At 43.5% G+C, this 15,067-nt stretch overlaps 1 protein-coding gene across 1 annotated transcript in view; it reads left to right on the top strand.

Moving 5' to 3' along the window:
* Bmcp (uncoupling protein Bmcp mitochondrial) overlaps window positions 1-7,014 on the top strand; it is a 41,441-nt gene extending 34,427 nt beyond the window's left edge. Inside the window, exon 9 of the mRNA XM_068381909.1 lies at window positions 5,800-7,014. Within this exon, the coding sequence (XP_068238010.1) occupies window positions 5,800-5,919 (120 nt within the window). The 3' untranslated portion in view covers window positions 5,920-7,014. The remainder of the gene's footprint in view (window positions 1-5,799) is intronic.
* The last annotated feature ends 8,053 nt before the right edge of the window (window positions 7,015-15,067 follow it).

Here is a 15,067-nt window from a genome sequence, read left to right as displayed (position 1 = left end):
GACAAGAAAGCATTTGAGGAGATCCACGACTCTTCTCCGGGATTCTACAGCAACCTGTTTCTGGTTCAAAAGTTGTTAGGAAGTTGGAGACCAGTCATCGACCCGTCCCATCTACACGACTTTCTGTGAACGAAGTTCAAGATAGACTTCTTGCACATCCTACAAGCATTAAGACTTCTTACTGTCCTTAGACATGAAAGATGCATACTTCCAAATTCCAGTTCACTAGAACTCAAGTACCTTCAGTTTGCCATTGGAACAAGAAAGTTCCAGTGTTGGGTTCTATGCTTTGGACTTTCCACTATGCCTCAACCGTTTACACCGGTCTCATATGATGGGAATACAACTTTTCTGATACTGCGACGATTGGCTGTTGGTGGAGTCAGTATCTTAGATTCTGCTCCACAGGGACCTTCCTCTCAAGTTTTGAGAGGATCTGGGGATCCTGGTAAATCTCTAAGTCCATTTATACCCCATGTCAGAACCTTGTCTACTTGGGGATGAGTATAGACACAGTCCAAGAAAAATCTTCCCATGACAAGACCAGTTACATAGGTTGAAGAAATATATTGCAGCAAAGAACTGGCTTCCACTGCTTGGGCATTTATCTTCCCTGGAATGTCTGATCTCACATGAAAGGTTGCACCTTCATTTCGTGCATGTGGACTGTGCTAAGTCCAGTTGGAAACCCTTCAGATGTGCTAATCAAGGTGACACAAGAAGTCAGAGAGGATCTATCCTGGTGGCTGCAGAAGACGAACCTGATGAAGGGACCCCAATACAGGCCCTTCTCCCAGAACTTATCCTTTTCTCAGACACATCTAGAGAAGGGTAGGGAGCACACATTCCGACTCGCTCCACGTCAGATCTGTGGGCAGAGGTCCCACATCATCTTAGAACTGGAAGTAGCGTACCTAGCTCTGATACATTTGCAAGAGATGGGAAAGGGTCACTCAGTAGTGTTGATGAGCAACTACACTACGGTAGTTGCCTATGTCAAGGAGGGAGTCAACTTTTCAACCTCTTTGCCAGTGAGCATGCTCATGGTCGGAAACGAAACTAAATTGCCAACACTCTTTGAGTTGTTGCAATCATGTTATGGGTTCAGAATGGTCTTTTAATCCTCTAGTGACAAGGAAACTCCTGACATTGTAGGGAGTTCCTTGATAATAGACATATTTGCCACTCACCTCAACAAACTAGTAGTGCGTGCTTACCAGTGCCGGACCAAGCAGCAGCACTGGAGTTAATATTTTGACACCCATGGGACGGCTTCAACATTTGTAGCTTCCTATCATCTTGTCTCCAGTGGAAAGTGATCAGCAGAGCCATTATTACGTCCAGTTCCCAAGTGTTGGCACCGAACTGGCTGCATGCAGGGTGGTACCCAGACCTCATACGTCTACTGTTAGAAGTTCCAAGAGAGCTACCAATTTGGTACAACCTCCTATGTCAGCCACTTGTGAAGAAATGTTACAGTACAGTGGACTGGTTGTCTCTTCAAGGTCGTTCTCCTGCAGCACCTTAGAGAAAAGGTGCTTCGAGACCAATTGTGGAGCAACTTGCTATATACCTCTGAAAGTGGTCAACAGCAATCTACAAGGCAAAATATTTATTAGCTTTGATGCAGAGTTTTGAACAATCTTTTCCCCCTTTTCCCCAGCTTCAACCAAAAGAGTGGGAGAGCTGCATGGACTATCGTACTTAGTGTCACACTCCTGATGGTGAAGACAGATTTCGTTCTTATTTGTTCCTGAATTTGTGGCAAAGACATAAAACCCATCAATCAGTGCCTTAAGTTTGAATCCTTTTTGGCATCATTGCTGATGGATACCAGGTTTGAGTACTTTTTAGTATCATCGCTGAAGGTGATAACTAATAATCCTGACAACGTGATTCTGGGTCCTGTCAGAGCTGTGAGGCTCTATGTAAAAGAAATGAGATCACGTAGGACTTTTTTTTACAGTCTTTTTGTTAGTAGAGAGAGGACTAAGAATAAAATCTACAGAAGTCTCCTGACTACACGAAGTCATCAGTAAAGCTTACAGAAAACAAGGGCAAGAGCTATCAGCCTCAGCCTCTCCTAGAGCTCATGAAGACAGGGATTGGTACAACTTTAGCTTGTAGAAAGAACCATTCAGTTGCCCAAGTGTTGAAGGCAGGCATCTGGAAGAGACAGACCACCTTCACGGCACAATATCTTTGGGATTGTACCCACAGGTCCCTGGATACGTTTTCCATAGAATGTGTGGTAGCTGCCCAGAAAGTTGTGTAGCAAGTCTTTCTCCCTCCTTGACTTAAAAGCATGGTATTTAAGATACATTTACAGTACATCATAATTTTACGGTTTAAGGGTAAGAATGCCTAGTCTTCCCACTTAACCTTCCTCCCTCTCTTGGGATCATCTGGTGAAACATTATGGAGCTGGAATGGACACTGATGTAGGCGAGCACACTAGTTATGGGTAGTTATTTTACATAACAGTATAAGTGTAGAATCCCCACACTCCTTTCAAGGAGTTGTGCGAGTTAAGGCAAACCCACCACTTGCACTTTGTTAATCCGTAACAGGAACGATGTTCCCACTGAAGATAGATTCTTGTATGTAAAACTCATGGGCCATGACACAGGAGGTCGTGCAACCATGGGTTATGGGATGCAAGGATCCTTCGCTGTGCTCTTCTTACTTCACTGTGCATCGTGATCCCTTGTTGTTAGCCAGCCATTTGGCAACTGGGACTTCCTTTCTGCTAAGGATGACTCCCATATTACAGGAGAAAGGTTTGTAGTTACAATGAACAATCCCAAATTTTGAGTTATATACAACCATAAGTCTTTCATTTCCCACTTCATGCAAGTCTCAAGCAGAATCATAATGGAGGTTCTGTGCACTGTCAGACCCAGACCAGCAGTGGATACAGGGTGACAGTTGCCAGAACCTTGATAATTCTTCATTGGCTGTTACTGGCTTTCACTAGAATCTTACTCCTACCAAAGGACTTAGGTTTGCATAGCTAGGAAAAGTACAAAATTTTTTTAATATATTTCCGATTTTATCAATGTATAAGAGTCCAAATCCTGAACTTTGAAATCTGGGGAGAGGGAGAAGAAGCATATGCACTCTTCTACCCCCTCAGCCCACCTGTGTCGTTAACCTCGTTCTTGGTTGCTGACCCATCAGATGTTACTCTTTTTGCATTGTAGTAGTAACCAATTTAGGAAGAATTTGGCCAAAGTCTCGTCAGACTTTTAACTGTTCGCCTTCACAAATGTGTAAGAAAGACACTGCGGTGCCAAGCAACCAACCCAGCGCTGAAATGTGTTTGGGTGTGCAGTACAGATGCCCATGTGCCTGCTACCAGCACTTGCCCCAATATTTGACAATCACGTCAAAATGAAGGGTGCTGCCCTCTTCCCCTTCTTTCTCCTGGATGTAGGGGTGACACCTCAGGATCTCTTCCTTGAAAACACCAAAGCCCAAAAGAGAGAGAAGGTAATCTAAAGGCTCTTTGTGATCAATCCCTTTCTCATCCATCTAACTTTGCTCAGGCCTTTTCACCAGGAAACCAGGTTGCCTTGATGAAGCAAAGCAGATGCACATTTGGGCAGTCAACTTCACAACAGAGCTTTCAGCAAGGTTCATTCCAGGCAATAGTTGCGTTCTAGCAGACACAGAAAGGCTTCTTACGAAATTTTCAGGGTTCACCATCAATTGAGTGAGAAAATGGCAGTATTTTTCTCAAAGTTCCAGACCCATTGGCAGTGTTAGAATATTCCTTCCAACACTCTCTGCCTTCCCATCCTTCTGCCAGATTTGCTGATTACTCAACAGTCTGCTACATCAGATCTCAGGATGACCCCAGTGGCTCCCAAGTTGTTCGCCCTCCTCTTGTCAGCCCCACCTTCAGAGGTACCACAACTCTCAAGCATCCCTTGTTCTTCACAGATGGTAACTACCTAGCATTACATCTGAGTGAAAGGATTTTTGTGAGACACTGCACAGAAATGTGTGGATACCTGCGAAGGTCCTCTTCAGCTGTCTGCCAGGGGGAATTAAGCCATCTACTGCAATTAGTGTCTTAGAAGGGATACTTCTCCAGTCATAGCTTCTGAAATTCTTGTTTCTTTGTCAACAGAAGGTCCTCTCATCTCTGTGGTGAAAGCTTAGAGCCAGATTTTAGGCTGAAGAACCTAGACTTTCCTCTTATTGAAAACTGTTTAAGCTTATGAGGAACTTTGGGCAGTCTTTCCCTGTCAAGGAACTCAAGCCACAAATGAGACGTTAGTCGAGTCTTCAGTCCTCTTGAGCGGGGCATGTACAAGGCCTAGAGGTAACTTGGGATAACAATCTGACCCACAAGATCTCTTACTTGCCGTAACCTAGGCGAAGCTAGTAGACGTAGTGTATGGCATATCGTATGTCGCCTTTACCTTTGTAACAAAGTTCATGGTCAAGACCCAGAACACAGCTGTTAACAACTACAGGTTTAAATACTTCTCCATATGTTCTTTACAAGAATCAGTTAGCAGGTATCAGGATGTCTTGCTCCTCTGTCTGTGATGGCACTATGGTGCTTTCGAAAGCTTCAGCACCAGAAGGGTAAAGAAGATATTCAACCACTTCTGGGTATTGGATCCATGCTAGCTTCAGGAACAATGTGTCAGTGACACAAGTTTTAGTCAGGACTCTGAAAATTCCAGATAACCTTCACTGCCCACTACCTTTGGGAATATAGCCACAGGTCCTTGAATACATTTTCCCTAGGTTCAGTGGTGGTAGTTCAACAGCTTGTGTAGCCAACCTAGCTCCCTTACACGACATAATAGCAATTGCGACGTAGTCTAGACTGATAGGTTAGAAGACTGGCCTTCTAACCTTGGGGTGGAGCAGTCTTGCTATATGTGCTGGACTAGACACCAGATTCAGGTAAGCCTTTTATCGAGCAACTTTTCTTTTCAGACGAGTTTTTAAGAATCATCTCCCCGATCCTTCCTGATGAGGGGGAGGATTTATAAAGTATACGCAAACCCAATTTTTCATAAATGACCAGACTTCAAAGTTCAGGACTTGATGATGATGATGATGTTGACCATATATTCAGTCAACTAGCTATATCTCCTACCTGGACATAGATTCTTCCATGACAGTCTACCGGTCACCTGGTAGGCAACTCTTCCAACACCTGCGATTTTGTCATAGCCAGGTTTTTAGGAGGGTGAGAGGTCATCACTTCTGCAAGTGCCTTGACAAATCCTGGGAAAGTGAATCAGCCAGTTTTGATTCTAGGGACTTCTCCCTCCTATGTATGTCATATTAATGGACGATGGTTTGCATTTCATGTTGTAACAAATCGCTAATTTTATAAGTAATTTGTATTTTTCCAACCATTCAAACTAGTCCTTAAAGCTACACTTCTGCATCACAAGGTCAAAAGTAGGAACTTTTGTTAAGTGGGCAGGTCTTACCCTCCACCCACCAGTTACCACCAGTTACCACAAGTTTCGCTTTAAAATTTGTGATTTTGTAATAATCATTTTATCTTGTATCTTCATTATGTTATTCCAAAAATATTCTCAGTTCCTCTGCTGTATTGAGATTCAGATTTCACATCGGCCAATTCTTAATTTGTACCCTTGACAGCTGCATTTTTATCCTGCTCTTTATATTCCTTTGCTAGACCTAGTAATATTATGTATTTTGTTAACATAAGAGAAATCCAAGTTCCATATTTTGCATTCATTGGATTAATTCCTTGTTCATGAAATTGTTAAAACTAAAAGATGAATTTCTTCTCAACAGACTGTGAAGTCAGAGGGACCTTTGGCGTTATACAAGGGCTTCATCCCTACTTGGCTGAGACTGGGGCCGTGGAACATAATCTTCTTTGTCACCTTTGAACAATTGAAAAAGTTTTATTAGGTGTTGGAGAGAGTAGTGAAAGCTCAAATGCCATTGAAAAGGAGTTCCTGTAATTTTCCAAAAGGTTTATGAATGACATTAAGAAGATTCTTTTGTGCATTGTTAAAATGTTAACCACTGCTGCTCGATATTTGTGATTTAATTTTAATCTCCTTCAACAATAGAAAATCTCAGGAAGGTCAGTGTACTTTCCCAAATAAAACTGTGTCGTCAAAAGAGCATTGTGTGCTTTCTGTATTTTGTATCTATTACTATGTAATAAAGCAAAATTGGGATAGTGAGTGATCCTTCACATTTTGTATATTTATATATCTTAGGAAATTTATAAATCCTGAGACAATCTGTTGCGAAATATAAAATGAAAGGTCTCTTGCAAATCTGTTAACACTACAGACAGACTAATTTCCATTTGTAAGTTCATGTATTCATTTAGTGCATTCTAAATCCGTGAAGTGAAAACTATCTATGTAGGGTGCTGATATTTTCAATTAGATTATTACAAAGGCCAAGTACAACTGGTACTATTTAGTAAGGCATTCCTCTGTTTTCTTACAGTGGGATGCATGCATAATCTGTTATATACTCTGACCAGTGGTGTGTATATTTTTTCTTTGGAAGAGAAAGTGATTTGAAAGATAATAGTAACCAAAGATAATGTATTGAGAGTATCAGGGGCATTGGAAACTGTGTATTGAACGTGAGTAAAACTTATGCTTTTGTATGATTTATGCATGCAGTATTGTTTACTACAAAATTGTACAGCATATGAAGTCAGTCTCACGTAAGATTCACTTTAGCCATGTTTGTAACGGCAGTCATCTTATTTGTTAAAGTGTAATGCTAAAGTTCTTTATTTTTGTAGTGTGCATGACACTTGAATGGTATCTCACAACGGTTAGGAAATAATTTCGTTAATCATTAGTAACATTTGTTTTATACAAATCGTATAAAATTTCATGCAAAGATTTTAAATTTTGTAACTTATTATTTTTATAGGCAATACAATACAGTACTTGTTTTGTTTTGAGAGGAATGAATGTGTATATTACGGTGTACAAGAATAACTTATTCTTCCAAATAAATGCTTTTTGTAAAGTTAATCTCACTTATTCCTAATACATATTTTAGACAATTGTAATGACAGAAAAATTGACTTTAAAATACCAGTGATGGTAGTTCAAGGACATTAAAATACCTGTGATGGCATTTCACAGATGACAGAAAAATTGACATAAAAATACCAGTGATGGTAGTTCACCATTACCACTCGATTTATTCTCTTGAAGAGACAGGTCTCGAATTCTGCACCCTGGTGAGGATAATGGGAAAATCTACCATATAAGAGGTATGAATTAACTGTGTTAAGGTTTGAGGATAGCAATGTACCAAATACACCCAGAATGCCATAGTGAGAAATAATGCTGGAAAGAAGCTACACGTGAAGTAGCATAGATTGAACATTGCAAAAGCAAGCTAATAAAGTAAAGATAGAACTCTTTCTTAAGAGTTATAAGACTGTTTAGCACTATATGTTTCTATTATGTCCTACCAAAGCCATCAACAAAAATTAATATAAATTGCCCCTTGGAAGGGTTAAAGATCTCTTCGGGAAGGGGGGGGGGGGGGGGTTTACAACTAACTATAGGCACTTTGGTCTAATCGTATATAAGTAGTATTACCTGGAAACTGATGGCGCAAGAAATCCAAATGCATTAGCAGCTTCACGACTGTGCATTTAACAGTGGATTTTGTTGAGCACTCCCAAAACTCTACTTTCCTCCTCCTTAAACTGGTTAGTATCCACAGAATAAACAAATGCATGGTCTATAACAGGGGCAGGCAAGATGTTTCAATAAAATGCTGACAGTAACAGGTGATCTACTAAAGGTTTGTGTAATCTCATGGGAAGTATTTTACCTTTGCAAACCTCACAAAATCTAGCTTGAATAAATGTGGTTGACATCACTGTAATATTCCTATCAAATCAGGTGGGAAAAAAACAAAGGCGAAAACAGGTTTGATGAGAATAACTTTTGGAAAGAAAAATGGCAAATAGAATAAGATGGTGTATACCAGTGTTTCTTAAAGTGTGGTCCGCGGACCCCCAGGGGTCCGTGGAATATTCCAAGGGGTCCGCAGGATAATTTTTAATATCGGTTTCAGTCAAATTTTCGGCCAAAACGTCCTAAATTCCTATTTTTGTAGCACCAAATCCTGATGGCTTTTTACAGTGGCTAAGTCACATTGGGATGGAAGTAATTTAACTAATGCCGCCTTCCTCCCTTGGGGTGAAATCCTCAACGAAATCCTGGAAAAGACACACACACAAAAAACAACTTTATAGAAGGCATTGGTGTTTATGATTTGGCAACATTGTACTGACTGATGCCCGGTGGTGCGGCCGCCCGCCACATATCAGTTGATATTAAGGCTGCTGTGAGGAACACACGGCAGTTGCTTGTGCTCCTCTTTGTAGGTAAGAAAATCATCTGGATGCTTATGACAACATACTGATTTTTTATATGCCATTTGTTAAACGTTATTACCTACCTTTTTGAGATTAGAATTTCGAATACTAGACCTCGTGACCTCGCCAAGTTACTTGCAGGATAAACATCAGAAGACAGCCTAGCTTACTCTTTAGCATCAGGATAATGGATCTGTGGCTCAAGACAGGCTCACTTACAAAGAAAAAACTGAATTCCAGAACAACAACCAAGACAGCACTGGCTTTAGAGAAGAAAGAAACGATGCTAACAGTGCAACTCGGCTCAAGCTACTGGAGGCAGGCGCAGATGCCATGGACGAAGGGAACACCGCTGACACAAACCAAAGCAGTACAGATGCCTCGGTTACCACTGTAGGGCACAAGCAAACACACTAAGAAACAGCCAAAAAGAAGCGTAAATACTGCAGTGATTACTCGAAACTTGGATTTTTTTGGCAAGGCAATAGTGAGGATCCTATCCCACAGTGTGTTTTGTGCTATGAAACATTAGCTAATGAGGCTATGAAACCCTCAAAGCTCAGAAGACATTTCGAGTCCAGACATAAGGAATATAATCGAATGCATGACACCCAGTAGCTCACAAAACTGGCATACCACTCTGATATTTTCAGTATACTAAACAGATTGAATCTGTCTTTGCAAGGAAAAGATACTACCATCTTTAAAGTGCAGGACAAAATACAGGCAACACGAATGAAGCTGGACTTGTGGTGCGGCTGCATTGACCGCAAAGATTTTGAGTCTTTTCCTTCATTAGCAGATTTCCTGCTTACTTCCAAGGAAGAGCTAGATGGCGACACAACACAAGCTTTCAAAGCCCATCTGCATGGCCTTCACACAGAGTTAGGAAAATATTTTGAAGAACCAGACCCAAGCTTTGAGTGGATTAGAAATCCATTTGTTACAGATAAAGTAGATATAGAAAAGGTCACTGTCAACCTGTCATCAAAAGAGGCTGATAATCTTGTCGAGATTGCAACAAGTGGGACACTGAAGATCCTATTCAGGGAAAGAAGTTTGGCCCATTTTTGGGCTCAAGTCCAGCCAGAGTACCCTGGACTTGCAGAAATTGCTTTGAAACACTTGATGCCGTTCCCAACAACGTACAACTGTGAAATTGGATTTTCTATACTGGTTGATCTTAAAACAAAGAAGCGCAACCGAATCAATGTCGAACCCGACATGCGACTGAAACTCAGCAGACTGGAGCCAGATATTAAAACAGTAGTGAGGCAGCAAAAAACAGTATCATTCATCGCATTAAGTATGGTTGTGAGATATGAGGAGGAAGCGTTGCTGTTAAGTTCATGAAAATTTGTATGCAAAATTATCAATGTTGCGGAAATTATGTTAAGCAAAATGTAAACATTTATGTTGAAGATAAGCCATTAATAAAGAATTCAGTTGTAATTTCAGTATATTATGACCTGCAAACACTTTCAAACAAGAGGAAAATTATAATAATAAAGGGTCCGCTACATGAGTAATTTTAATAAAAGGGGTCCGCTGCACAAAAAAGTTTAAGAAACACTGGTGTATACATACCCAATGTAAACACTGGCTCCTCTAACCCTTGGGGGGGGGAGACACAGTTGCAAAATCTTTCTCTTTAAATGAATACCATATGAATTTTAGTAGGTAAAGATTTCTAAACTAGAATGTAGCTTAATTACAGTAGGATATGTACATATCCTGAACAAAATTCAGTGGTCTTCACATCAAACATGACAAATTCGTAGATAATTTGTATTTTTCCTTACTATACAAACCTTAGCTCTTTACATGGGGTGATTACTTCGGCGCAGCCGATGACGAGCCATAAAGTTTTAACGAGGGTTTCCTACCCCACCGCTAGTTAGCAGGGGGTAGGGAGGGGTAGCTAGCTAGCCCTCCCCCTCACACACACCGGAGAATACTCCACTTTACTTAGAGGTAGGACTTATCTTGGGGGACAGGGCTGGCGGGCACATAACTGTAAATAGCTAAGGTTTGTATAGTTAGGAAAAATACAAATTATCTACGAATTTGTCATTTGTTCCGTAACAAATACAAACCACGCTATTTACATGGGATGACTTAACCCTTAGGAAGGGTGGTAAGTCCCGGCCATACTGGCTTTGGCTTGCCCGGGGATTCCATATTAGAGCGATCAAGTACTCGGACAATAGGGAATCCCTGCTCCTCGCTGGCGGTTGTGAAACTGCCGCGGCCTACGTAAGGTGTGTGCGAAGGTGAAAAGTGACTTGTCCCAGGCAGTTGCCCTGGAGTCCCTCAGAAGGAAATCCAGGCTAGGACTCTCCCAATACCACCTCGTCAGGGTATGGGGACATGACAGTATTACACCTAATACGCGAACTGTGAAGGTCGTCGGCGCTCGCGCCTAGCGCCGAATCCGAAGATCGGCGGCTAACGGCCGTCGACAATCGCGTGCGGAGAACCGAGCGCGGATGGCTTCGTTGCCGTGCGCGGGAAACCATCGGTTTCCCGCGCACAGAACGATCATCGAAGCTTATGCATACTAAGGTGCTTGCGCGCTTAGCGCCGGATCCGAAGATCGCCGGCTAACGGCCGTCGATGATCGCGTGCGGACAGCCTCGTTTGCGCGCGCAGGAAACCATCCCGCGCACAGACCGACCCTCGGTGCTTACGCGCACAAAGAAAGTCGTAAGCGCTTGCGCGCCTAGTGCTGGATCCGAAGATCGCCGGCTAACGAACGTAGCCGGGTTAGCGATCTTTGACGATCGCGTGCGGAAAAACCGCGAGCGGAAGGGCCTTAGAGATCGCGCGCGGGAAACCATCCCATGTGCGGGCGATCTACAGCATTTACGCGTTGGCGCGTAGCAGAAGATCGTCGGCTAACGATCCTAGACGATCGCGAGATCGCGCGAGGGAACCCATCCCGCACGTGGGCGATCATCAATGCTTACGCGCTAGCGCGTATCAGAAGATCGTCGGCTAACGATCCTCGACGATCGCGCGCAGGAAACCATCCCGCGCGCGGGCGATCTACAGCATTTATGAATTGGCGTGTAACAGAAGATCATCGGCCAACGATCCTAGACGATCGCGAGATCGCGCGCGGGGTCATCAACGCTTACGCGTTAGCGCGTATCACGCGGGCGGTCTTCAGCGCTTATGCGCGAGTGAAGAACGTGGGCCCCTGTGTAACAGGAGATCGTCAGCTAACTCGTAGATCAGGAACTGGGATGTGTCCCTAAAAGGGAGGGCATCCCCTGAAGAGAACCAGGAGGTCTACTTTAGTGCCAACGATCAACTGAGGGACTGCTAAATACTCCGAGGAGTGGTCTCTGTGAGGTACCTTTCCCGCGAACGGGAGAGGTGTCCTTCGTAGAAGAGACTTAGAGACACAGTAGGCTGAAACGCTGGCGAGCGCCAGTGCGCTATCTCAGGAACCCCAACGATGTGCGCAAATGCGCAGGGAACGTTGGTAGCAGCCTAACTGAATACTGGAACAGGGTGTCTCTGAAGGAAGACTCAGGAACAGCAGGAGAGCACTAGCGCGTAAGGGAATGTTGGCGCGCAGGTGGTACCTGGCACTTAAGGGACTTAATCAAGGTGTGAGAAAGTCTCTCCTGCCCCGTAGGGAGGAGCCCGTTAGATAACGGGGGCGTGGGCGCCCAAGGCGCGTCTGCAGTCAGGAACGGATACAGCAGGCAACAGGTACACTGAGGATTAGTTGCAAGACCCCGAAGGGTCAACGCAACGAGAAACCGAAGTTTCTCCGTCACTAACCACCGAAGTGTAGAAGTGACTAAAGTTACGAGAGCCCGGGGGAACTGCGTAACTAGAGCTACGAGACCCTGAAGGGTCAGGGAAAAAGAGAAACCTTAGTTTCCCTGTCACTAAACACCGAAGTGCTAGTGACTGAACAGCAAGCTGTTGTCAACAGGAACAATCCTCCGAAGAGGAGTCTCTATGAGTGGCCTCTCTCGCGAACGAGAGAGGTGGGCACTTCATAGAAGAGACTGGTGATGGAGCCCCGAAAGGCCCTGAGATCAGCAGATGTAACAGGAACAATCCTCCGAAGAGGAGTCTCTGTGAGTGTCCTCTCATGTGAACGGGACACTTCGTAGAAGAGACAAAGGAGCAATCCTCCGAGGAGGAGCCCTAGTGCGGCCTCCCTCGCGAACGAGAGAGGGCCAGACTGATCCTGTAGCTGCTCAGCCCCTTGAGCGTAGCTACAGAAGCGACCGCTCAGCCCCGAGAGCATAGTCGTTAGTACCATGGTCTAGCCTTGCAACCGCTCAGCCCATTGAGCAAGTCACAAGGGCGGCCACTCAGCCCCCAGAGCATAACCGCCTAAAGACCAAGGAAAGTAAAAAGGGAAGTTAACTAACTACCCTGGAGGCGAACCTCCTTATCGTTCTAGGATGCAATGAATAGCTGGCAGTAGTCACGGGGGAACTTCTAAGAGAAGGGAAAGCCCCTGACGAACGCCTTGTGAGACGGCGGCGAAGCCGACTCCCCAGGATAAACCGGACAGCTCTGCTTCGAAGGCACACAACAGGCACGAAAGAACAGCATCGCAAACTGCAAAATAAAACAGAATAATTATTTAACAGAAATTCCCCCGGGTGAAACTCCGAAGAGAAACCCCGAGGGAAAAAAACAAAAAAACATAAGAACGAAAGAAGGTATGCGGCCCCCCTCTCCCACTCGGCATGCCCAGGTGAGGGGGGGACGAAGGTTAACAAAACAGAATTATAACATTATAATATGCAACTGACTTTGAATGTACCACGGATCATCGACCCCCGAAGGGACGTGTGCCCTGGGCAGAAAAGTTAAAACACAATTATATTCATAAAAATAATTGACACAAATAAAACGTAATAGCGACTCGGTCCTGAGAGGCTATCGTAGGCGTAGTACGGAGTAAGAGGTGAACGACCTCAAGAGAAGAGCCGGTCTCCGCAAAGGCAACCATGGTGGCCTGGAAGTGAAAGGCCGTGATCAAGAAAAGATCGTAGTGGCCTGCAAAGCCGGTGATACTCTCGTAGAACGAACACAACACATACCGAAAGCAAAGGAAACTTACTATTTTTTATACTGTACACCAAAATATACATAAACATCAATAATGTTTAAATATATCAAGTATAAGAAAAGGGAAGTTAAAAGACAAAACAATAATGGCCGTCAAGTGAGGATAGGAGCGGAGACTTCCGATCTCTATCCGAGCCAAAAGTAAAGTGGAGTATTCTCCGGCGTGTGTGAGGGGAGGGGTAGCTAGCTACCCCCCCCCCCCCCCCCACTAACTAGCGGTGGGGTAGGAAACCCTTGTTAAAACTTTATGGCTCGTCATCGGCTGCGCCGAAGTAATCACCCCATGTAAATAGCGTGGTTTGTATTTCAGTTACGGAACAAATAAGAATTAGTACGTAATCACTAAAGTATTAAGTAATAGATGAAGCAGACAATACGAAATTACCAAGCAGAAAGCAAGAACATGAAATTATATTTATCAAAGAAGAGATATAAGAACTCTTCCCAGAAATAGATTTTTCCTTCGTCAAAATCCCTTTTCTGGGGCGGCCTGTGACGTCCGGTGAGAATGTACCAGAGAATGCCTTCCAAGCCCAATAAATTAATAACATAATAAGGAGAAAACAAACACCATGTAAGGCAATAATATAATACTGTAAGTAAACATAAATCATAAACTAGCCATAGGCATAGGGGATGTAATGCTAAAATAATATGAGGACCAGGGATCACCTGAGTGTCCCGTCGTGAAAGGAATCAACCTTACATGTCTAAGCATATCTAAACTTTACAGGAATGGTAATTACAATAACAGTTAAATCATAACAATTAAACATGGCAAAATAACTTAGGGCTAACGAACCACCCAGGAAATGACGCCCGGTGAGAAAGGTCCTTCCTTATACCTTTCCTAATATAAATCTTCCAAATATACTAGAGAAAGATAAAAGCATGGAATGCAGAGGTTACAACCCTCGCGCGAACACCTTGTAGGTGTCGTGTATTAAACAAAGGCGTGTGTAAACCACTATTCACAGGTTGTCTTCCATTTAGATAATCCCTTCATCAATGGGGAGGGCCGTGACAGGCCCTAGATAACATGGTTGAACTCCCCAACGACACCTACCACGCGCGCCCTCTCACCGGACGTCACAGGCCGCCCCAGAAAGAAGAAGTTTTGGAAAGAAGTGAAGAGAGTAAGGAAGGCTGGTGCAAGAATTGAAGAGACAGTGAAAGATGGAAATGGAAGGTTGTTAAAAGGAGAGGAGGCAAGGAAAAGGTGGACGGAATATTTTGAAAGTTTGCTGAATGTTGAGGATGATAGGGAGGCAGATATAATTGCTGTTCCAGGTGTTGAGGTGCCAGTGATGGGAGATGAGAATGAGAGAGAGATTACAATAGAGGAAGTGAGGAGAGCACTAGATGAAACGAGAGTAGGAAAAGCATCTGGTATGGATGGTGTGAAAGCTGAGATGTTGAAGGAAGGGGGTGTGACTGTACTTGAATGGTTGGTGAGATTGTTTAATGTGTGTTTTGTGTTGTCAATGGTACCAGTAGATTGGGTCTGTGCATGTATTGTACCACTATATAAGGGTAAGGGAGATGTGCATGAGTGTTGTAATTCAAGAGGTA

The sequence above is a fragment of the Palaemon carinicauda genome, chromosome 10, assembly GCF_036898095.1.
Source record: "Palaemon carinicauda isolate YSFRI2023 chromosome 10, ASM3689809v2, whole genome shotgun sequence".
Lineage (NCBI taxonomy): Eukaryota > Metazoa > Arthropoda > Malacostraca > Decapoda > Palaemonidae > Palaemon > Palaemon carinicauda.
The sequence above is the reverse complement of the archived record's forward strand: the minus strand, read 5'-3'. Positions and strand labels throughout refer to the sequence as shown.